This window comes from Ziziphus jujuba, chromosome 1 (genome assembly GCF_031755915.1).
Source record: "Ziziphus jujuba cultivar Dongzao chromosome 1, ASM3175591v1".
Taxonomy (NCBI): Eukaryota; Viridiplantae; Streptophyta; class Magnoliopsida; order Rosales; family Rhamnaceae; genus Ziziphus; species Ziziphus jujuba.
The window spans coordinates 14,577,626-14,601,726 of NC_083379.1; the positions used below are offsets into that span (position 1 = coordinate 14,577,626).

At 35.7% G+C, this 24,101-nt stretch overlaps 1 protein-coding gene across 5 annotated transcripts; it reads right to left on the reverse strand.

The window, feature by feature from the left end:
* Positions 1–431: 431 nt before the first annotated feature.
* On the reverse strand, positions 432–23,202 carry LOC107420244 (protein CHROMATIN REMODELING 4). Of its 5 annotated transcripts, none has more exons than XM_016029153.4 (12): positions 22,821–23,202; positions 22,556–22,664; positions 19,918–20,254; positions 15,495–15,596; positions 14,571–15,362; positions 13,879–13,986; positions 10,931–13,753; positions 7,422–7,579; positions 5,384–5,498; positions 3,730–3,812; positions 2,759–3,392; positions 432–2,649 (listed from the first exon to the last, which is right to left on the reverse strand). In XM_016029153.4, the coding sequence occupies exons 3-12, from the start codon at positions 20,134–20,136 to the stop codon at positions 625–627; spliced, it is 7,059 nt and encodes a 2,352-aa protein (XP_015884639.3). In that variant the 5' UTR covers positions 20,137–20,254; positions 22,556–22,664; positions 22,821–23,202; the 3' UTR covers positions 432–624. The 5 variants fall into 5 exon arrangements, with proteins under 5 accessions (XP_015884639.3, XP_015884657.3, XP_015884632.3 ...); XM_016029171.4 differs by having other exon boundaries at positions 10,931–13,590; positions 13,723–13,753; positions 22,556–23,201; XM_016029146.4 differs by having other exon boundaries at positions 22,556–23,202.
* Positions 23,203–24,101: the final 899 nt, after the last annotated feature.

Below are 24,101 nucleotides of genomic sequence, written 5' to 3' on the forward strand. Positions count from 1 at the left end.
TTTGAAAAAAACTAAGACAAGAAGAGCTTTATTCATATACAAAAGGGAAACCTGTAGCCCAAATATCTTCAACACACCCACATCAACAGAGGGAAGAGAGTACTAGGATAAAAACCTACACAGTTGCTCCTTGTAGCAACTTATAGCAGTTTGTTTCAACCTCAAAGTTCTTTCATTCTTACTATCAGGTACTAAACGGAGACCATTTCAAACTCTTCATTCTGAAACAAGCAACTTACCTCTTAAGGAGTTCTCTTTCAAACGCTTGGAAAGTTGCGGCTCACAACAGTCTACCGACATACTTTATCCGTCGTCCCGTACCAGAAATTCTTTTGATAAGCATATGGTTGAACGCATGGATATCAACATACAGTAGTCATATCAGTGATTGTGATACTTGGGGCGGAATGACTTAAAGGACGGGGCCAGTGTAACAAGAAAGGCAACACTATATTTTTCATTCTCTTACAGAAACTTTACACGAGTTGTTCTAAACAATCCTATATTGACTAGTTAACTAATCACTCGCTGCAATAACACCTACAAAAATTCGAGCACATTGGTGAAGATCTTTTCAGTACCACTAAAGAATATCTATGTTTGAATTTCACTCACAAATTACAGCTATGATTCCTGATCACTCAAAGGATGATCTGAGACGGTGCCCTCAGAAGAAATTTCCTCTACATCAGGCCGTTCATGCCTGGAGGGGTCTGATTGAGTTTTGCTTGAATCCCCACTTTCAGGATCATCTGTTTTTTCTTCCTTAAGTGAATCCCATGCCTTTTGAGATGCACCCTGCTTATCTTCCTTTTTACCGAAAACAATTTTTGAGTCTGAAAGTCCTACTCGGTCAACAGATTTTGGCAAGGATAGCTTCTTGTCAAGCAAGCTTGAGCTTGTCATGCCAGAAACTGCTGGCAGATGTGGGCCAACACAGGATGCTACCAACTGAAGCACTTCAGGAGAGGGGGACAGTCCCATACTTGTTTTCTTCTGCTGGTTCAGATGTGTTGACGAACATGATGGGTCCATATTTAAATGCAGGGAAGGTAAGTTGAGCTCAGTGTCAACCCTTGAAGTTACTTGAGGAAGCAGAGGGAGTGGTGGGGCCAATGGAATTGAACTTGAAGCATCATCACCCATGAAAGGGCTTTGAATGTCCTGGCTGCTTCCAGCAATATCTGGTGGCACCCGTGTGAACAAATGTGACTTCCGTTTCCTTTTCTTCTTTAAACTTCGTCTTGGATCCTTCGGTGCAGGAGGGGGGGGACCAGGGATCACAAATGGAGGAATGGTTGGTTTCTCATCTCCATATAACAACCTAACTGATTGCGCAATTGCTGATACAGTGGGCGGCAAGTCGGCTTCTGGGGGTTTTGATGGAGCATTAACAGCTTCCCGTAGCCAATGAGGTAGTTTGTCCTTCGGACAACTACTTCCAGGTACAGCTTCCCCCTTTGTATGTAATAGCCCTCGCTTGGGTTCTGGTAGCAGTGCTGAACTGCTGGATTCACCACTACCCAAATTATTGCTGGAATCACGCAAAACATTCAATGATCTATCCAGAAGACTAGGCAACTTCCCATACTTACTGGCACCCTGGTCATCTTCTTTTTGCTGTATATCATGGCTGCTTGAGCAACTTGGACCTAACGGACCAAGGCAACTGGTTCCAAAAGAATTGAGCAAAAATGGCTTTTCGATAGGTACATTCAAAGAACTACCTGGTCTATCAGAAGGTCCTGCACCAGAATCTCCAGAAATATTTGCCCGATATTTTTCATGAAACCAAGTTGGAACAGGAGTAAATTGCTCATTTTGTAAACCCAATTTATCTGATGTTTCAAAAGGTGACAGTGAGGATGAAAGATCACCAAAACCCAATTTCATGTCGGTCATGTGACTTTGAAACTTAGGCGGAGTAACAAGTCTACTTCCATGGAGAGCCCTGGCCATCATTCCATCAGATATGCCTGGAAACAAGGAGGATTTGGTAGACCTTGACGACCTGCTTGGTTTTGGTACAGAAAAAGCTGTTCCCTCTATGATCTTGAGTTGCTCTTCCTCCCACCTGGCAGACAAATCTTCTGGAGTTTTGTACTTTGAAAACTTTAACCTGGGGTCTCTAAGCATCGCATCCCAATTACCCCTCCCATGCCTACGAACACCAATCCAAAGGAAATCAAGTTCATCTTCTGACCAACTGTCTGCTTTTGATTTCTTCTTATGCAGATTGCTTGATCCAGAACCAGTCCTCATCATTATGTTTTCAAGAACCTTCCTATGGTTTTCAGGGAATGAAGAAAACATAGCTGGCATATGTCCCAAACCGAGGGTGGGGGCCACCTCTCTGTCTTTCTGGTTGTATCTTGATGCATCTGGGGGCAATCTTAAATTGGGCAGCAATGGCATTGTGGAGAGTTCTTGCAAGGAGCCATTTGCAGGTTCGAATCTGCTACCCAAAGACAAGCTTGGTAAGAAGTCAAGATGAGAAGTTGGCATGCTCTTAGCTGTAAGTGGGAATCTTGGAAGCAATTTATCGTCAAACGGCAAGTTTGGCAATGCCATTTTTTCCTGAAAATCAGATGAAGTAGCCCCAGAACTTTCAAAATGATCAAAGCCCTTTCCTTGGACAGCAGAAGGATACTGCATAAAATATAAGCCCTTCAGAATCATGTCCTTGCATAAACACTAAGTAAATTGTATATAAAATAGTTAGAGAGAGACAGAGAGAGACAGAGATCTGAAGAACTACCGGGTTAAATGGGAGACAACCATCTGGGATGCTATTCTTAAGTTGCTGTTGTGAAATGTCTGTTGAAACATCTGACAATTTCACCCTGTTTTGCATCATCTCCAGATCTTTTACCTCTGTCTCAGACAAGGAGGCAGATTGAGGGGCTAAGCTAAATGGAAACTCTGGTCCAGCCCCTGTGCGACTGTTTCTCCCATTTGATCTAGAAAATTTCCGATGTGATGACTCCATTTGGTTAGCATGGGGAGCACATAGTCCCAGAACTGGTACTAAATGATTGGTGAGTGATGAGTTAGTATAGCTTTTTCCATGAAGTTGGTGACTTGAAAGGAAAATGTCAGGAGAGGGGTGCTCAGGAGGATAAACAGAAAGTTCAAGATGGCTGCTTTTATTCTTTGACAGCCTCCCCTGCCCTAAGGGGGAGTCACTCTTAGGATTGTTATCCTCCAAGTCAATTATCAGAGACTTCTCTTTTACAGATTGAACTAATCCAGTTGCTTGTTCACCATCTCTTGCATTGGTGGGTGGACACTGGGGGAACGATTCAAGTCCATGCATTCTGTCACTAGGACGTGATTCTTCAATTGCATTCCTCTGAGCAAGCCGCTCTTTTTGTCTAGCACGAAGCTTAGCACTGTTCAGGGGAAAAATGAAAGTGAATATGTCACCTCATGCAAAACAAGTTTTAAGAGCTCATACAAGCTCAAATCTAATTATCAAAGAGGGTATGATCCTTTCTAAAAAGTTTTGCTATTTGTAACCACAGGTGATCATCACCAATGGGGCTGCAGCTGAAGCGGTGATAATTAATTGGCTTTGAAACTAAAAACCTATATGGCAAAGAGAACCCATAGGCCGTAGCATCTAAATCATCACATCAGCTGTCAGGCCCACTAGTGATGGGTCACAGGTGGTGAAAAATAATATTTTTTGAGTAAAACTCAATAAATATTCAATGACTGTGAACATACAATTTGGCTTTTAGAGCTCGTCCTGCAGGTGTGTATTCTCGCTCTGGCTCAGGTTCTGGCTGACGCTCCTCCTCACCACCACTCTGTCATGGAAATCAAAAAACTATAACAACTGCCAATAAGCAGGTAGAGAAATTAATAAAAATAAATAAATAAAAACATGAGAAGATATGCTTCACTAACAGAACATTGAACTCTTCTTCAGATGGCTTAGGTGTTTGAGGTACTATTCTTTTGCCTACTTATTTGAGTTTATTTAGTCAGCTTGATAAGTCTGCAGACTTCACCAAAACCAAATGCAGACTTATCCAGCTGGAAACAGTTAGGCTACTTATATATATATATATATATATATAAATTCCTCAAGTACCGTATATAGTTGCTTTGCAAGTGACTACAAAATAACCAATACATGTCTGTGCCATATTCAATCTTATTTGCGACCACACAAGTGTAAACCAGATTTAGACATTACGGAGGAGGGGAGTTTGACTGTTCCATTTAGCTTCTGCTTCTGTGTAAGCAACCAAGGGCTCCTTTTTAACAATGAGAGTCCAGTTAGTGGGTGCAGTAGAGTAAACAAGATGGGGACAACAAAGTAACAGAAATACATTCTATTATTCACTTGAAATTTCATATTATTTTAATTATAATTTTAATCATTTAGCTTTGATCCTTTTTTGTAGGTTTTATTCCTGAATGGGTTTGAACTGCCTATTATACAAATATGTCCAACTGTGACTTTAATAGAGTAGACCTGATTATGAATATTACAAATAATCGAACCCTAGTCGCTTCTGTTATCCTTTTACTCAATCCCTCTCCTCCTCCTCTCTCTCTCTCTCTCTCTCTCTCTCCACTCTATTAGCTCTCCCTTCTCTCTTCTCTCTTTCCTTAATGTTAGTTCTGAACAGACAAGTTTTGTTTTCTATGTCTTTACCATTTTGCACAACGACCAAGCCCTAACAAATAGTCAACCACCTATTTTATCACTTATCAATTTCTCTCCTATCTTGTTAACATCTTTTCTTCTTCATCATTTTTCCCCCAACTATTTTCCTCTGCTCCTCTGAAGGGACATAAGCAAATAGGGAAAGGAAGAACACAGAAGGAACAAATCCACCAAATACTAGAAAATGTAACATCACAATATTAATGGATAGACAAAAACAAAAATGGAAACAAAGAGTTTATACCTAACGAACTAAAACAATACATGGAAACACAGGCAAAAGGTCAGGAATCAGAGACAAAAGATTGTCATAAATTAAGTAGGTGAAAATCCAACAAACTAGCCCCATATCGGTTGGATGATTAAAATAGTCAAAACTAAGAAACTACCAGTCACTAATCCAATTATGACGTATTTGTATTTTTTTCTTGTCTATTAACAGAATCGTTCAATTCAATCAACAACATTTTAAATTCCAAGTATAGCATGAATACAGCATTTAGACAAAAAATATAGATAAGACTGATACGACTTAAGTAATATAAAATCAACCTTACAAGTCACTTCTTCATAAAGGATCCTACACAAATATAGAGCTAAAAAAACCATATGATGCCAAGATAAAGTCAAATATATATATGTCAATGTTTCATAGTTAAACTAACCACAGCTGCCAAGCAGAATTCAAATATATATAAGTACCTCACTCAACGTCTCACTTGGGTGTGGTGCATATGCTTCCCTGTAGGAAACAGCTTTCCGAAGACGCTTCCCACGACCAAGAGCTGCCTCCTCCTCACTTTGGTACTTCTCCCATCTAAAAGCCCAATAAATATGTATATGAAAAATCAGGTCATTATTTGCTAGCATAATGTCCATACATAAAGATTACAGTGAATTATAGAAATTTTTGGGCTCATTCAGGATGCTATTTTGGCAGTCTCAGACAACAGTAAGCCTCAGAAACTTCCCTCTGCTCTGCGATACTTCTAATTTATTCTTCTAAATTCCCCCCCCCCCCCCCCCCCCCCTAAAATGATAAAGTTTTTATTATTTTTTACTTGAGTAATATCAGTATCTACTTTACCACTGCAATTATTTTTTGGGTTTAGTCATCATGACATATTAGCTCAGAAACCTCAAATCTCTTCAATGAGGAAGAAAGTATAAAGTTGTTGGATAGCAATACAAAAGCACAACTTTAAGCATCCACAAAGCACATGTCTCAGATTTGCTAGATGGAAACAAAGAAAAAGCCTCCCTCCAAAAACTAATTAAGCAAATTTTGTTTTGATGGGTAAAGTAGAAAATTTCATCCACAAAAGAATATACAAAGAAAAACAAATCGGATTCACCAATAGTTGCAAACACATAATTAAGCAAATTTTGATTTCACAAATCAAATTAAAGCCAGGGATTGAATAGTTTAAGATAACTAAAAGTCAGCATGTATTACAATGACCCTATTAGATTTAAAGTACAAGAAAGTTAATTTTCAATCTAATTTACTAATAAATATAAAGTAATACCCCTGATAATTGTATACCATTACTGACCTATTGTCATTTCCCCCTTCCTGAGAATACCTAATCCCAACTAAATATTCTCCAAGATAAATCCATATAAACACTACTAACATGCCATATGCCCATCATAACTCCAGTCACTGAATTGATTTCTGTTTGTTTCATTATTTTTATTAGAAGTATGATCTATTACCACTATCTTGAAGTGCATATTTGGGCAATTTCCTTAGATCAAGTTTTTAAGAACAGTGGTAACATTAACATATATCATAGTTTATTTATCTCTAACACTTCTGTTCATATCCTGCTAACTCCTCTTTTTGTTAATTAATTATTCTGCTTGTATAAGGCCCATTTTTTGTTTTTTTGCCTCTGTTAATAGATAGCCCATTATCTGAGGAGTGTTAAATCTTCTATCTACCACTACAGTACTACTGCTAATTTGATATACTTGGTTTAACAAACTTCCTGTAAGCTTAAAGTTTTGGGAAAAGTGGTAACTTTAAAAATTTTAATGTTAACTGTAACCTTCTAGCTCCTTTTACTTGTTTCATTCTACAATACATTAAATTTGCTATGAAATATGTATTTTTCCCCAGATTTTGGTTCGTATCGAGTGGGCTATTGCTATGTCTATTGTGGAAAAACATAAAAGCTCAAATATGGATACGCCTACAATTTAACTTTAACATGTTACTTTACAATTTTAAGTTTGACAACATGCTTAGGAAAATAAATAAATAAAGGACGATAATATCAGTAACACAGTTCTTAGATGATGCAGATATCTGCAAGTTATTTATTTTCCTAAGTATCCACATGTGGTGGGCTCAAATCCACATTTAATAACTTGTGGATGTCCACACCTTCGAATTATTAATCAATAACAAGATATATTAGTTTGCATTTAAGGAATAAGTGATGAATATATCTATACTGATATAAATATTGGAATAATGTTTTGGAAACCTCATATGAAACTACAATGACCAGCTTTTCTAAATTAATATCCCTCAAAATTCCACCAACTTTTTCACAAGTATTCACCACTTATAATCAATTTTAATCAACACATATTTAAATCAATATATTAACATTTGATATTTCACTCAGTATGTTACCATAATCCAAGCTAATGATGTACCAGTGCATATCTATCGTTTTTCTCATCCCTTACTCTAGTAATAGAGGACCAGAAGTAGTGAAGTACTTACCTCACACGCAACAGCCTGTCCCACTCATTTTCTTCAGTGACTGTCACTATGTTATCATCTTTCCTTTCAGAACTTTGTGTGCAGATATCATCATTCACACCTGGAGATGCTTCAGCTCCTCCTTGTTCTTCAGTTGGTTCATCATTCCACTCGAGGGACTGATTCAAAGATAATTAGAACTTATTTTATCAACAACATACATTCAATTAATTTCCAGGAAACATAACCAAATACAAAGTAAAATAACCAGAATAATCAATACTTAAGAATAAAAGTGAAAATATACAAAAGAATCAGTGTCCCATAAGTAAAAGGCAAATAAAACATAATCAGATAAATACGCTTCACCTACCAAACTATTATTGTTCTACACTTTCTACCCTAAACAAAAAAGGCCCTGATGCAAGTAGTTGAATCATGCAATTTCTTTACATAAATCTGATGAAATAAGCCATGCAGGTCGCATAATAGGAAAAATAAATAAATAAATGAAGAATAGAAAAGTCCTATAAGGGTAATTTCATCTAATTCATCTAACAAAAGTGTAAAATTAGAATAAGCTGAACGAACATAGATTAGCAGCAATGTGAAGGTTTTTTGTAGTTTGAGGGAAAGTGAAAAACATGTGAGAGTGTTTGGGGGAACATAATTCACCTAATTAAATAAAATGTAAAACAAAACGAAAAATTAAGTAAATTTCGAGAAGATTAAAGCAGGAGACAGACAACCATGAATATCATTCATCTACAGAACGTAGAAGTAATATGAAGTAAAATAACAAGGTCAATTTGCGTGAAACTGAAAAGATAACAGAACAACATACTGCGACCACTTAAAAAAAGTCCTCTTTTCCAATAAACTGCAGTGTGTAACGTTTGTGTTGATAATACATTGAAGAAAAGAAGTAGCCTAGCTCCTACCTTCTATTCGATTTTCACATTTCACAGCTTCTATACATGTATATCTGCATGTGACATTGACTGAAGTCTTATTTCAAGTTATATATCAGTAGCACGATTTGTAAGGGAAAATATTGAATTGCATAAATTCATGCACACAAGTTTTATAATTTATTACGGAAATAGTATATGTTTTTAAGAATTCAAAATGCCCTATTTAAGGTAGCCTAACTCCTACCTTCTCTTCGATTTTCACATTTCACAGGTTCTATACATGTATATCTGCATGTGACATTGACTGAAGATAAAGTCTTATTTCACGTTATATATCAGTAGCACGATTTGTAAGGGAAAATATTGAATTGCATAAATTCATGCACACAAGTTTTATAATTTATTACGGAAATAGTATATGTTTTTAAGAATTCAAAATGCCCTATGAATGGTTACTTAAATATTAACATGATAGTCATCATCATCGTTGTTGATAGGAAACATTATTGATAGACAAGAAAAAAAAAGTTTACAACCATTTACGAGGATAAGAAATCCTCAAATATGGTAAGAAACTAAACTAACATTCTACACCATATCCCACCAATTCAACAACAAAGAATTTTGCACATTCTTAAAACGCTTTTCAATTGGATGCCTACAAAGAAGCCCAAAACTTGAAATGATCGCATATAAGATTCTCAAATCTCCACTCCTCACTTCAAAAATCCTACCATTTCTTTCCAACCACAATGCTCAAAACAAAGCCAACATAGCTTAAACCCACAATCCTCTCCCTCTTTTGCCACCCCAGAAACCTTCAAATTTACTTATCATTAATGCTGAACAAGATTGAGGAACTACCCATAGAAACCCAGCCTCCTTGACCAACCAATACCATAATTTAACAGCCACCTCACAATTTAGAAATAAATGCTCGCCAACATATAAAGTAATCTTTTTTCTGTAAAATATCACAATTATTTAGATTACCATGCCCAAAGCGATAAACAAGCATAAGGAAATATTTTCATTATGTAACTCAGAATTTCCTATATTGAGAATTCTACATGTCTCATTGCGGAATATCAGCAAGATTTTAGCTCAGCGAGTAGCCTAGAGCATTATCCGCTTGAATCCCCACCCCTTCTTATCAGTCTATTCATAGGTAACTCAGGTTGACACCATAGAACTGTCCCCAAAGTCTACCTTCTATTTACATTTCTTTGCAAAGCCTCTTCTTAACCAGTTAAAATCCTAAAACCTAAGTATTTAACCCTCAAATAGCCCCATTAAAGCATACTATTGGATTTTTATTACTTCTCAAATTCTAATATCTTTATTCCATAATTAACGTACAAGCTTAAAACTTTTAGAACCCCAATCCTTACCATATGCTCTTGCAAACCTGAGAACCACAATGGTATAAGGATATTTAGGGAGGCTTCTAATATGTTCAGCATCATGAGTTTATTGACAAGTAGAAGATTATGAAAACAGAGAAAGCACAAAATCAAAAAAATAAATAAATAAATAAATAAAGAGGAGACTGAAATTAGCCAAATAACAGTTCAAAGCTTATATAAATACCAGTTAAATCTTTAGCTACCTTTTCCATTTTCAGGATAAGTAGCCTTTAGCAACCAATGACACATAAACTCTCACGAACGAGCAAACGAAAACACAAATGGAGAAAAGATCATGATCAACAGAAACTAATTTTACGTTGGGAAATCATATATTGTGAACATGCATAAAGACAATTTTGCTATGGTGGGGGAAGGCACCCACCACTCAGTGGGTGCTCAAAGCAAAGGATACGCAGATAAATGATAATACCCGCGTATCCTTAACAAGATACTCATTGGGTTCGCCTACCATAGATGAGCTGTGCATAAAGATATTATAGAAGTAAAGCAGTCAAGGGAGGATGCAGTGTGAAACACAAAGTACAATAACAAATGCTCTAATCGAGTATAATTTCTTAATCCAGGGAAAAGACCATAACACAATCCATGCTATGTGCAAAAAGGCTGAGGTAATGAAAATCATTAATGTTCTTACTAATTTCTATCAATGAGAGCCACACTTAATGCATGCGGGATGTCACCCTCACTGAGTTAACAGGTAATCAAACCATTAGCTTGTGGGTCCATGAAATGCAATAGTGAAAAGGGTTTGTGGTGGTTGAAAGAGTTTAGCAGGTTTCAGATCTTATCCTCCCACTTCTACAGAACATTTGGTTGGAAAAGGAATCATAGAGGTCTCAAAGGTATTAAAAAAAGGACTTAAGAGGACAACTGAAGTTCAAGTTGTTCCAGAATTTATACCAGACAAAGGCATGTCCTTTCCATAGAACCCTAATTTTCCCTCTCAAACTCTATAATTTATAGATCATTTTAAAATTTAATTCTTCATCTCTATGCAATGATTTTCCTCCTTGATTTTCAAGAATGCTATTTTATAGTCCATGTACATGGATCCTACATTTTATCCCCTTTCATGTACTGTAAATATTATTAGTTGCAAAGCTATCATTACCATATTCAACTGCACAATAAAAATAATTGCAAGCCGATTTCACAGCATCTTTAATACATAGGTTTGACAATTTACCTTTACTGAGCCAAGCATATCATTCTCCAAATCTCCTTCAGCAATATCAGTTGATCCAGACTGCAAATTTGAACGATCAAGCAATTTTAATATAGCATTTTCATCCCACATGATCCTGTTGCTACTATCAGTACATTTATCCTTGTAGACATCTCCCAGGCCACCAGTCCTCTTCCTATGCTTATGTTCTGTATCTACCACTGTCTCCTCTTTATTACTATTGTTTTCACCAGCATCCTTTCCATCAGAGCCAGGAGAATCATTGAACAGCTCTTCTGTTCCCCATTTTAAAATATCTTCCACTTCCTTTTGAGATCCAGACTTGTTCACAAAAAGCTGATCAAGCATAAGTTTCTTCCTTGCAAGCTGCAAGATTCGCTCTTCAACACTGGCACGGACAACAAGCCGATAGACCAAAAGTCTATTTGATTGTCCAATTCGATGTGCCCGATTCATAGCTTGGATATCAGCATGAGGGTTGAAATCAGAATCATATATAATGACAGTGTCAGCAGTTGCTAAATTGATACCAAGGCCGCATGAGCGTGTTGATAACAAAAAGACAAATCGACTTTTATCTTGATTGAATCGAGTGATTGCTGCTTGACGATCAGCCACTGAAACAGAACCATCTACTCTCTCAAATGTTTTAGGTCCAAATTCGATAGTCAAATAATCCTCAAGGATATCAAGAAGCTTGGTCATCTGTGAAAATAGAAGAACTCTGTGACCTTCTTTATGCAAAATCTTAAGCATAGCATGCAACAGAGTCAACTTGGCTGAAGCTTTTATTCGCATTTCATGAAGGAACTCTGCTGTTCCAGAATCAGGCTCAGTGCCTGGTATCAGATATGGATGATTGCAAACTTTTCTTAACTGCATCACAATGTTTAGCATTGACTGCTGAGCAACTCCTTTCCCAATGTTCCGTAATATCTGATAATTTTTGGTTAGCATTGCACGATAATATTCAGCTTGGATGGATGACAGCTCAACAGGAACCATTCGCTCAGTCTTGGGGGGGATATTCTGCATGGCATCCTTTTTAAGTCTTCGAAGCATATGTGGAGAAACAAGTTTTTTCAACTCCTCCACTTTTTCTGCAGTTGTAAGATCATTGAACTTCTCCTCAAATGACGACAGGGAAGGGAATGAAGCCGGCTGCAAGAAGTTAAGCAAGTTATACATCTCACCAATGTTATTCTGAAGAGGAGTACCAGTCAAAAGGACACGGTGTTGGAAAGAGAATGTGTTTAGCAAGCTGAAGAGCTTACTTCCAGAATTTTTCAGACGATGTCCCTCATCAACTATAAGAACTTCCCAAGGAACTCCACGAAGATGCGAGGAATCAGCAAGAACCATTTCATATGTAGTTAAAAGAACATTAAATTTATAAGCAGCAGTTTTTTTATTCAATTCATTTGGATCACCAGCATGCCATTCGTATTGGCGAATTATGGCTCTTGCCTTAGCACACCCATGATATTCTACAACATTCAAATTGGGAGCCCATGACGCAAATTCAGCAAGCCAGTTAGGCATTGTAGATAGCGGAACCAAGACTAAGCAAGGTAGAGCGACTTTGAACTCAAAATATAATGATGAAAGGAAAGCACAAGCAGATACTGTTTTTCCAAGCCCCATCTCATCAGCTAGAATCACATTTTTGGATTTATACCAGCATTTACGCAACCAATTGAGCGCTTCAAGCTGATGGGGAAACAATGAACCGCCTTTAAGTTCCTTTGGCTGCTCTGTCAGAGTAACAATCTCATTTTGCTGACAGTCAACCTTTGCCCTTCGTAACTCATCCTTAGAAGCATCTTTTTCTAAGGTTTGCTTTTCAAATTGATTAAAAAGATCAACCAAATAAGGAAATTTCATTAGGACGGGTTCATCCAGTCGTTCCCATGTGCAGTCATCATAAGGGAGACCACTCCATTTTACAAAAGCTTCATCACTACCTTCTTTGGATGAACGGAGAGCAATTATCCGCTGAGGTTGCTTCCACCTTTCCTCACAGATATTTATAACAGATGTACCATATTTGGCTTTGTAATTTTCCAGTTTTCTCTTAGCAAGAACTTTCAGCTGGGATTCAGAGACCCAACTATTATGGATATGGGACTTCCCTACCCACTTAACTAGAAATTCATACAAAACCATCTCTCCATCAGCATTTGAAGGTTCAGCCAAGGTGGGCTCCTGTATCTTGTTCTCAGCAGCACTATTAGATCCAATTTCTATATCCACAACTTTTTTTTCCCCAGGAGAGACATTTGTTTGAGAAATTTTTGGTTTGTTATCATTGTCTTGATCTTTTAGACTCACATCAATGTCCTGATCTTTTAGACTCATATCGATGTCCTGAACTTTTAGACTTGCATCAACATTCTCCTCTTTAACCAAATCGTCATCTGTTTTGCCCAAGTCCTCTGTAGTTACAGCAGATTCATCTTGATCTTTACCAGTTATGGTAGTAGATCCCAAATCCTTGAGACCTTTCTTCAGTAAATCCATGCCATTCCCTTTTTTACCTTCTTTGCTCACAGATCTTCTATAAACATGCATTTTATCAACTCTAGTATCATTCTTCATGCTTTCCTCTCCATCTACACTCTTCACACCATTTTGAGAACACTCAGTAAGAGTTTCAGCTCCTACATCCAAGTCATGATCACAAGCAAAATTATCCTCTGTTAGTCTATTTTGATTTTCAGAAATTAATATATCATCAGAAGGATCTTCAGCAACTGCCACAGACAAGGCACGTGAAGAGTAGATGTTATCACCTTGAACTCGGCATCCCAGAATCCGATCAACCTGTGATGCAAGCATGTAGGTAAGATAGTAATCTCTCACAGGGACAACAATTTAAGAAGCAGAGAAAATATCACATAACACATTGATAAAAGCAATCTGATCAATTTTACAATTGATTCTTTTACCTGCAAAGATTCATCAGTAACACTATATTCACAAACTAGTGTTTCAACCACATGATTTCCTGCTTTATCTGTATAACATGACGGGTTTTTTGCTTTTTCAGGATGCTTCTGCAACAAAATAATTATACTCACTAAATATTATTTAATGGGAAAAAAAAACATTACTTAATATTAACATTGCAGCATATTGTATCATATCCGATAGTGAAAATGACAACAGCACCATAAAGATGATGCCAATAATGACAATGAAGCAAAACTATCACCAAGGCATCATAGACCTTAACTTAAAGAAATGAAAATAAAAATTTCACACTCAAGCATACACAGAAACATAGACACAGAAGGGGGTTTCCCCAACAAAATATTGTCAGTCATGCAAGTGTAATTACAAGGCAAGCAAACAATGCAATAAAGCCCCCAGATGATAACAAGCTAATCTCAGACAAGGGACTAATTGATGGAACAATTTAATCATTCTCTACTGAGAATAAGGAGGTAACAAAAAGACAAATAATAACAAAGAACATGGTTATCCATTTCCATGATAAAGATATGTTAGGGTGAGGTATGCTCAAACTTCCTTGCAGTTATGTATACGTTAAAACATCAACTATCTTCGACTGTTTAATTTATCAATAAACATATCATTTTAGACAAAAACACACAACAATAATGTAACAAATAAATACCTCATCTTTGCTTTGTACATCAAAATTCTTGGTTCCACTATCTTCCTTTGACAAAGATGTAGAGACCCCACAATTTATAGATTTATGCTTTCGTTGTGATTTACTACTTCCAGGGCTTTCAGTATTTGTTTTTGTTCCACGTTGTTTAGAAACACTAACAGCACCTTTTCCCTTGTCAGTCCTACGCTTCTTTTGAACTTTATTACTCACTTTGTTTTTTCTTTTCCTAGCCTCCTCAGTGGTAGCACTGATTGCAAGAACAATAGTATTTCCTTTAGAAGCATTGTTAGAAGACAAGAGAGGTTTCACCTCAGGAGAAGCACATGCCCCAGTAGCCTCCTCTTTTGCCTCTACTGCTGCAACATTTGAAGGAGATGAAACTTCATTGGCAAGAGATTGTGACTTCTTGTCTGTGCTTTGCGTTGGGGACTTCTCAGACTCCTTTTCATCCTCAACATTGGCATCCTCAATAGAACAACCAACAGGTGAAGGACTTGACTTGGCGCTGCAAGATACATCTGTTGGGGAGGAGACCAGTTTATTTTCAAAGGATTTCATTCCCTGAGTTAAAACAGATTTTCCTTTGCTGGAGGACCTTTTCTTCCCAATAATAGAATTTCCAAATATTGAAGACATTTTCTCTCTTTCGGTTAACTTAATTCCGGATTTTGATTTTGTATTAACAATCTTTGTTCTTGCTCGTTTTGAGATGCTATCCAGATGACTTGCAGGCTCTAGAAGATCACCTTTCTGACAGCAATTTGGACATTGCCACTTTCCCATTGGAATACGCTTCAGGTGATGAATTTTCAAAACAAGAAGTTTATAACAAGAGGCAAGCAAGTCTGAGCATCAGCATGTCTAATGAAACAATAAAGGGACAGCAGATACACAGCAAGTATAATATAGAACAACAGGACATACCTTAAGAGGTGGATTCAGGCACTGGAGATGATAAGTTCGAGGGCAGCTATCACAACATAATAGGTTACCACCAAGGTCACAGACTACACATTCATAGAAGTACTGGAACAAAGAACATTTATGAAGATCAAAAAATAAAAATTAGTGAATTTGACACCATTCAATATAGAAGCAGATGCATAAAACAGAACATGCATAAAAAAGGGATGCTTATGGCCTGCTATCTTTTACTTGTATATTTACACGCACACAAACGACACGTACATATACATATATATATATATATATGCATAGAGAGAGAGAGAGAGAGAGAGAGAGAGAGAGAGAGAGAAAGAGCTTAATTAATGTAAAAATGCTACATATAAGCGTATGACAAACTCTCTCATACAGTTGAGAAAAATTAAAATGGTACTACTCACACCCTTCCAACTCATATGAAACAATCCTTGAACTCCTTATTAGAAGCAGACATCCACAAAGCAGGCAGAAACTTTTCTATTCCATAGATACCACACATCCTGAATCTTAGCTTCAAAAAGCCTCCTATTTTGATTCCATGCATATGGTTAAAAAGCCATAATTGCAAATTCCAACGTCGATTCTCTTTTACTATCCCCAAAACCCTTACAATATAGAAAGAGAATGGGTTCCCCATTTTGTCTACACATCACATGTCAACTTCGAGACAAGCAGAATATAATACTTAGCTTTCAATGCACTAGAAGCAAAGCAACACTTACGCCCTGTTTGGTAGAAGAGAAAGTATTGGAGGAAACTAATTCCCGAGAATCAGTTTTCTAGGATTTAGTTTCCCAGGAATAAGATTTCTTGGGATCCTTTTTATAATGTTTGGTTAATAATAGAATAATATAGGATTTACAAGTAATTAAATAAGTTTGTGCATTAAAATTAATGGTAAAATTGTATTTTAAAAAATAAGTAAAACTAATTTCCCTAGAGAATTTCAGAATGACACCTATTTGAGAGAATCAACTTTCCATGTTAGTTTCCCACATTGTAAGATTTATTTTCTGCTGAACCCACAAATTCCTCCCTTTACAAATTATCCAAACAAGAGAAAATTTTACTTTCCCAAAGAATTTCAGATTCCTACTAACTTTGCTACTATCCAAACACCCTGTTAAATCTTAATTGGTAAAAATGTTTTCCATCTTACACTTAAAATACCAAGAGATCTATCATGAGATTGGAATACAATCTAGGGCTCAAATATATCTAACAAATTTGGATTAAGAGTATTTCGTCAAGAAATTGTAACAAAAAACCAATTCCACTGCTTCTCTGCCATTAAAATCACTCAAAAAATAAAACAAAATAAAACATTGATATTCCAAGAGGTTGACAAATCTGTTATAATAGAAAAGGCAACACATCTGATAAAAAGAATGCTTTGCAACTGATAAACTGTAAGGTTCAGGAAATGATAAAGCTAAAGTTTGCTCAAGATCCATTAAATTGTAACAAAAAACCAATTCCACAGCTTCTTTTAAAATTATGCAAAAAATAAAATAAAAATTGAAATTCCAAGAAGGTGACAAATCTGCTACAATAGAAGGCAACACAACTGATAAAAGAATGCTTTGCAAGTGATAAACTGTAAGGTTTAGGAAACAATAAAGCCTAAGTTTGCTCAAGATCTATTCCTAGAGTGTTCATCAGTCAGTTTGGGTTGGTGAGCAAAACTGGTCGCTGGTCAACAACATGACCAAAAGTATTTTTGGGATTTTGAAGCCAACTGAAACCGACTGAGTTTTGGTCAATTGGTCTTGGTTTTGGACCAACAAAGCCAACAAAAAACAGATCAATTTATTTGGAACCTTTTTTTTTTTTTTTTTTTTTTTTTGTTTGGGTTGGTTTCTTTAGTTTTTTCGATTTTTGGTTGGTTTATCCAATTTCTGGTTGTTTTCTTCGTCGGTTTTCCCAATATTATTTATAAAATAATACTAAATATATAAAGATTTATTAAACATAGATATATAATTATTAATAAAATTATTTGGTGTTTCTGTTAGCTGTCAGTTTTCCAAAACTAACACGATACCAACCACCTTCACTTTTTTTGGTTCAGTTGACCAGCTGGTCATGGTCAGTTTTCTTGGTTTTCTGTCAGTCAGTCTTTGGGTTCAACTGGACTCCCCTATCCATACCTTATCCAAATAGAATCTCCTTTCCCTACTCCATTCTTACAAATTTGCAAAAATTAATGACCCTAATGAACCCTAGAAATTAAGCTTCCACAGACTTCTAAAAAGTTTTCTTGTCAACGTCATATAAACCAAACCATTTTGTTGAAGCCCATAAATAATTTGAATCACTATGCATTATGAGAAATTTTTCTATAGGGAAATTCCATAACCATTGCACAACAAAGCAAGATTACTCTTCTTAATATTTCCCACTCCAAGACCCCCTTTCGCTTAGAGTCTCGATACCAGTGATCACAAAACCACATGATCTTTGAAACCTCTACGTCCCTCCCACAAGAAATCCGTCAATAGTTTTCTCAAAATCCTCATAGGGACACAATAATGAAAGCTGGTAGGTAAAAGTACATGACAGCACTGAATAATCTAAAGCACAAGGCCCCATCTAGAAAGGAATGCTCTCCACATATCAAGACATTTTACGGACCTTTGTTACCACCAGATCAAGAAAATCATAGCTAAGGGGGTTTCCTTCTAATGGAAAGCCTAAGAATTGCATGTGCCATACTACCATACAACCCACTCTTGAAGCCAATTTTTGTAAATTACTACCATATTAATTATCCTCAAAATTATACTTTTGATATGTTGATCTTTAATCCAGAACCAAAAATATGGTTCATTATTTTAACCAAGTTTGCAGAGATACCTTCCTCTCCTGATAATAGAAACAAGATACCATCAGCAAAATGTAAATAAGACACCTCTAATTGTCCTTTCCTAGTACAAAATCTCTAACATAGAATATTACTTATCCCTATTTGACAAACTGCTCTAAACATTACCACTAATGTAAATATAAAAGGGGACGATAAGAGTGCACTCGCTCTAAGATAATAATTACAACTTGCTGACTCAGATAACATGGGTAAGACCCAATGTAGTGATGAAAACATTGTCAAATTTAACAACGTGGAAAATTTCCAGTTAAGTTCTAAAAAAACAGAACTTTTCAAACTTGAGGATGCTAGAATTTAAGACCAAAAAAGGGACACCGTGAGGTAAAACAAAATCAACAAAAATAAAAAGAGATAATTATAAAGTAAGCTGTAAGTGCGCACATACACATAATTTTACTTTCCATAACAACTCCACAAACACCCACATGCACAAGGATGCATAACCACGATATAAAGTCCAGAAACAGTTATCATAAAGTAGTACATGGTACTCCACTACCACATCATATGACCAATGTTTGCGAACATTTAACAAAAAGTTAGCCAAGCTTGACAAAATTGCCCCAATCTGAAATATAAAGTAAATGTTAAAACCCTTGCAATAAACTAAGTTTGACTCTTTTGATTGATCAAACCCCCCATGGTAATCATCTGAGGACTTGAAAGACCAGGAACTTATCACGGCTGAACAGGCTAAATTATTTCGATTATTCATTCAAGTTTACATAATTCATTTCTGCTTCATTCCTTTTAAGAATTCTGTGCAAGAAAAATGCATGAACCCAACCAAAGCCTATTACCATGCAACATGCATGCAGAGGAGATCTTAGCAAAATTGCCGATTCTTAGGCAGATAGAACTGACAAAAAAAATATTGAAGATTCTGGAGTCGAGACACCAACAACGACAGCACTGAAGCCCATGCAAACAGCAAACAACAAAAAAACTAACAGAAATATAGAATGAAAACAAACACAGTTGTTCCTTAATAATTAAAACAAGACTTCCAATAAAAGTTTTAAAGTGATAGTGATATGGTCAAACAATTATGTATGGCTTTGGTAAACAACTATGAACATTATGCAACAGTGGATTTCAAAAATTGGATTGTATATTTGTAAAGAAGTTCAAGCCAACTTTTCACATCTTCTTCAATCAATTCAGGAGTGAAAACAGGATAAGAAAACAAATTGCTAAAATAAAAGGCTCCATTATATTACCAGTGGATCATATATATGTAGCTAGAACAAGAAGTTACAATACGAAAGGAAACGGAAGCTCTAAAGAGGATAAGAAACTGCAACCAGCAACTAAGTCAACCGAAAAAATGGAAAAGAAAAAATACAAAATTCCCAAAATACACAACATGGTTTTATGAGTGCATCAACATAGATGAAGGATACGTTAACACAACTGCAAGTTACAGAACAGTAAAACAAACAGTAATACAATGAACTTTATCATGACAGGAACAGATGTAACTCTCAAGAAAGGAAGAAAAAACAAAAGATAACTCACCCCATCGTTTCCTTTCTTCTTAGATGAAAATCGATCATTAATTATTTCACTCTTCAATTTGCGTTTGGTTGAAGAAGTATTCCTAGGAGATTCTGAGGCTGCTGCATTGTGTTCTTTACCATTAGACAGATCAGGTCCATAAGGAAGCTTTCTACGTTTGCGTTTCAAAACCCAGTTTCGGTTTATCATTTTACTAGTTGACGAACTGTTTTCCCTCATCTCTTAGTCCTGGGTCTTATATGCATGAACAACAGTGACAGTGAACATGTCACTGGTTATTGAATAAGCCAATGCATCTGAGTGAAGCATTTTCAGCCACTTTAACACTAACTTGATCCTGAATATAAATGTCAAGCAGGATATTAGAAGCAAACAACAGAAAGAATTGGAGAAACCCAACAAAACAAATTCACAAACAAATTCATGAATATATTCTTTTTTACATAGAAATCAAAACAAGACCCATCAAGAATTAAAAAATTTGGAGCTAGTCCTTAGTTGTAAAAAGCACTTATTAACCTCCAGAAATTTTAGGGAAATCTCAAACAAGTAAAAAGAAATGTGGATGTTTATCCAAAGCTATAACTTCCGAAAAGTTCCAAAAGAAATGAATATGGACCAGAAATCATAAAACTAGAATTTCAATTAACTGCCACAATCAAACTCAATGAACAACAGAACAACTAAGATGTACTATGAATATAATGAAGATGCCCACAGGTGTTAAAAAAAAAAAATATATATATATATATATGTAGTGGGAAGCAAAGCCAAAGCCATCACCGTAAGAGACCAACAAGAGTTCATAACCTATAAACAAGCAGATCCTTCAGTGATATACATTTCCTAAAAAGGTTTCAATATTTTCTCCATCATTTTAAATAGAACTTTTATCACAACAAAATCTCAGTACAATGGAGTGAAGAGGAACAAGAAGTCCTCCAAAACATAACAAAAAACTCACTAAAATACACGTTTAAATTAAAAACCTCCAACAAGGTTCTAAACTTCTTATTTCGCTTCGGTACATATTTGTAAAGATTTAAGCTGTCTCTCACCACTTAATCAATGTCTCTCACCACTTAACAATCAATGTTTATGATAATAAGACTATATCCGTCCAAAGATTCATTAAATGAGGCCAACTGTATGTTGCACACTGTTGCAACATCATATTACTAAATACTTATAGGTGTGAACTACATATTTGCAATATGCGCATCAGATGCATCAGATAAGCACTAGAAACTAGACACCTTAACTCAGCTTAAGTTTCATACTTCCACAAATTTCAATTAAGAATAATCTATATGCAACAACTTTTGTAGTTCATGTCATATGTTTACTTCAAAACTCTCTACTTGATGTATGGAAGTTAACACCTCCAGATAGTCACCCTTCTTTCGGATATAGCAAGGCAGATTATACAAATATTTAAAGGAAAAAATAAAATAAACTAAAAAAGATAAATTTCCATTTAAATTTGATCATGATATAACGATAACATTAGAATACAAGTAATTCACTTCGAGATAAGTATAAATGTTACCATGCTCTAACATTTCTTCGCTACGCCAGAAGCACCATCCAGTTAATTTGATAATTATAAACAAAACCCAAGTAATAGATATCAAGATGCTAGGGAAAAGCACTAGGACTGAAAGCATACAATAGACTCCCTATAAAAGTATAAACATTACAGCATGAGCACTTCAGACTTTGACACCAGGCAATTGATTCCCAGTTACCAGCATAATAAACCAAACCAAAAGACCCTTCCTCTTGTTAGGGTCAATTGTTCTACTCCAGTTCAGGTAAATGTAAGGGATCACTGTATATAATAAACAATCTAATTGATACACACACTGATGTAATTCACTCAATACAGAAGGCGACTATTATTTACTATAGAATTTACATGAACATCCCATTTGAAGCTACATTATCCAACATGTATATAAACAATCTAATTGATACACACACTGATGCAATTCACTCAACACAGTGGGCGACTAATATTTACTATGGAATGCACCTGAAAATCCCTTTTGAAGCTACATTATCCAACATGTATATAAACAATCTAATTGATAAACACACTGATGCAATTTACTCAACACAGTAGGCGACTAATATTTACCATGGAATGCACCTGAAATTCCCATTTGAAGCTACATTATCCAATATGCTCAACGAAAAAATTTCAATATTGACATTATTGGCACACACTGCATATTATAAAAACTCAAACTTGAAGCTAGTTAAACCATCTACGCCATCTCAATGCAATCAATATCAAAATGCACTTTTGACAAAGAAACAAAAGAAAAATTTAACGATGAATCCACAAGGATTTAAGCATGCTTACACATTCCGGCTGAAACAATATCCAAAACCCATTTACCACCTAAACTACTTTAAAACCCAAATACTAAACTGTCAAAAGAAAAATAACCTTCCCCACATCAATCAAAGCTAAAAAGACACAATTTTTAGACAATCAAAAAACAACCACAACAAAATGAAACATGAAAGCACACATGGGTAAGTTGGAAATTGCAGAAATTCAGATACCCACACAAACAACAGCCAACAAAATGGAAAAAACAGAAATACCCAGATAAATTAAGGAGCTTACCAATCTTAGCAGTGGATCAAAAACCAAACAGATAAAGCAAAAGTAAGAGATTGACGGATTGGGGAGGAGAGCTCGCTATGGACAAAGAGGGGGCTTTAGGGCATGGAAGCTTGGGGAAAGAGAGAGAGAGAGGAAGATATTAGAGATACGAGAAAGAGAGAGAAAGGGAGACGAATGAAATAAATAGAGAGAGAAAGAGATAGTTTTTTTTTCTCTCTCTCATTTAGATAGAGAAAGAGAGACTTTTGTAGAGAGAGAAACATACAAATACGGATTCGCCGGGGTCATAGGACGGGGTTAACACTCTGACATGGCAGGAGAGAAGGAGAGGAGTGGGGTGGTGTTCGTGTTGTTGGTGTCGTTGTTGTTGAAGCCCAAAAGCACCCAACCACTCATATTCCGACACGTGGCATCTCCAAGGACTCTCTCTCTCTGTGCCCAAAAATTTTACCCTTTTCTTTTTCCTTCTCATTCTCTCTTTGCTTTTCCCTCAAATCCTCTTATGAGGAAGAGAGAGAGAGAGATTTAGAGTGGGTTTCGTTCTCATAATCTCTGGTTATCAATTGCTCCTTTTGGTCCTTTATGGAGTGCTCTTTTTGTTTTTCTTTTTTTTTCTTTTTTTTTTTTTTTTTTGGTCTCGCATTTGCAGCCTTCTTTATCTTTTGCTCTTGTTGAGCTTTTCATTTTTTTTCTTCATTTTTTTTTTTTTCCCCCAATTTTCATCTCCAATAACTACTAATAAAACTGGCAGTGGTTGTGCAAAACTAATACAATTAATAAGCTTATAAAAAAACCCACCAAGCAAATGTAAAAACATGCGGTTCAATTTATTTTGAGAAGGTGGATAGTAGAATGTTAATTTGTTTTTAGCAATCCAAAGGGTATTTGTGTAAAACTATTTTAAAAATTTGTAAAATTTTGTATTTTGTGTTTTTTTTTTTTTTTTTTCACTTTAAGCCCAATAGGCTTCCAAAGCGGGAACAGAAATAGAAATAGGATAAAAAAGTTTTGTTAAATAAATTGGTCAGCAATCTGGTTTTTATCCTTTTACCACAAAATTAGAATGCATCCCATTGTAATTGGCATACTTTTAAATATATGTATGTGTCTATATTTAGAAGATTTCACATCCTGGGCAAGTCAATAGTTTCACCAAAACATTTTTCATACAAATTAAATTCACAATCAGATCTAATAATTCTTTCACATATGAAGAAGAGTAATGCTAATAAATACTAGAATTTGTTTTTTTTTTTTTTAATTATGTATAAGGATTCGAAGTCACTAAGGAACATGTATTAAAACCTTTGTATAGGTGGCCAAATTTGAAACTGTATTTACTGTAATTCATATGGCATGACCCCTGACAAATTAATCAATTATTTGTATCAAATTTGTAAATAAGTAGTGAAAGTTGCACTGTACCAAACATACTTATCATAGGTAGCACTTTCTTATTTTATAATTTACTAATTCCAGCTAATTCCCTCTCTCTCTCTCTCTCTCTCTCTCTCTCTCTCTCAAATTTACAAGGACAGCTCTATCA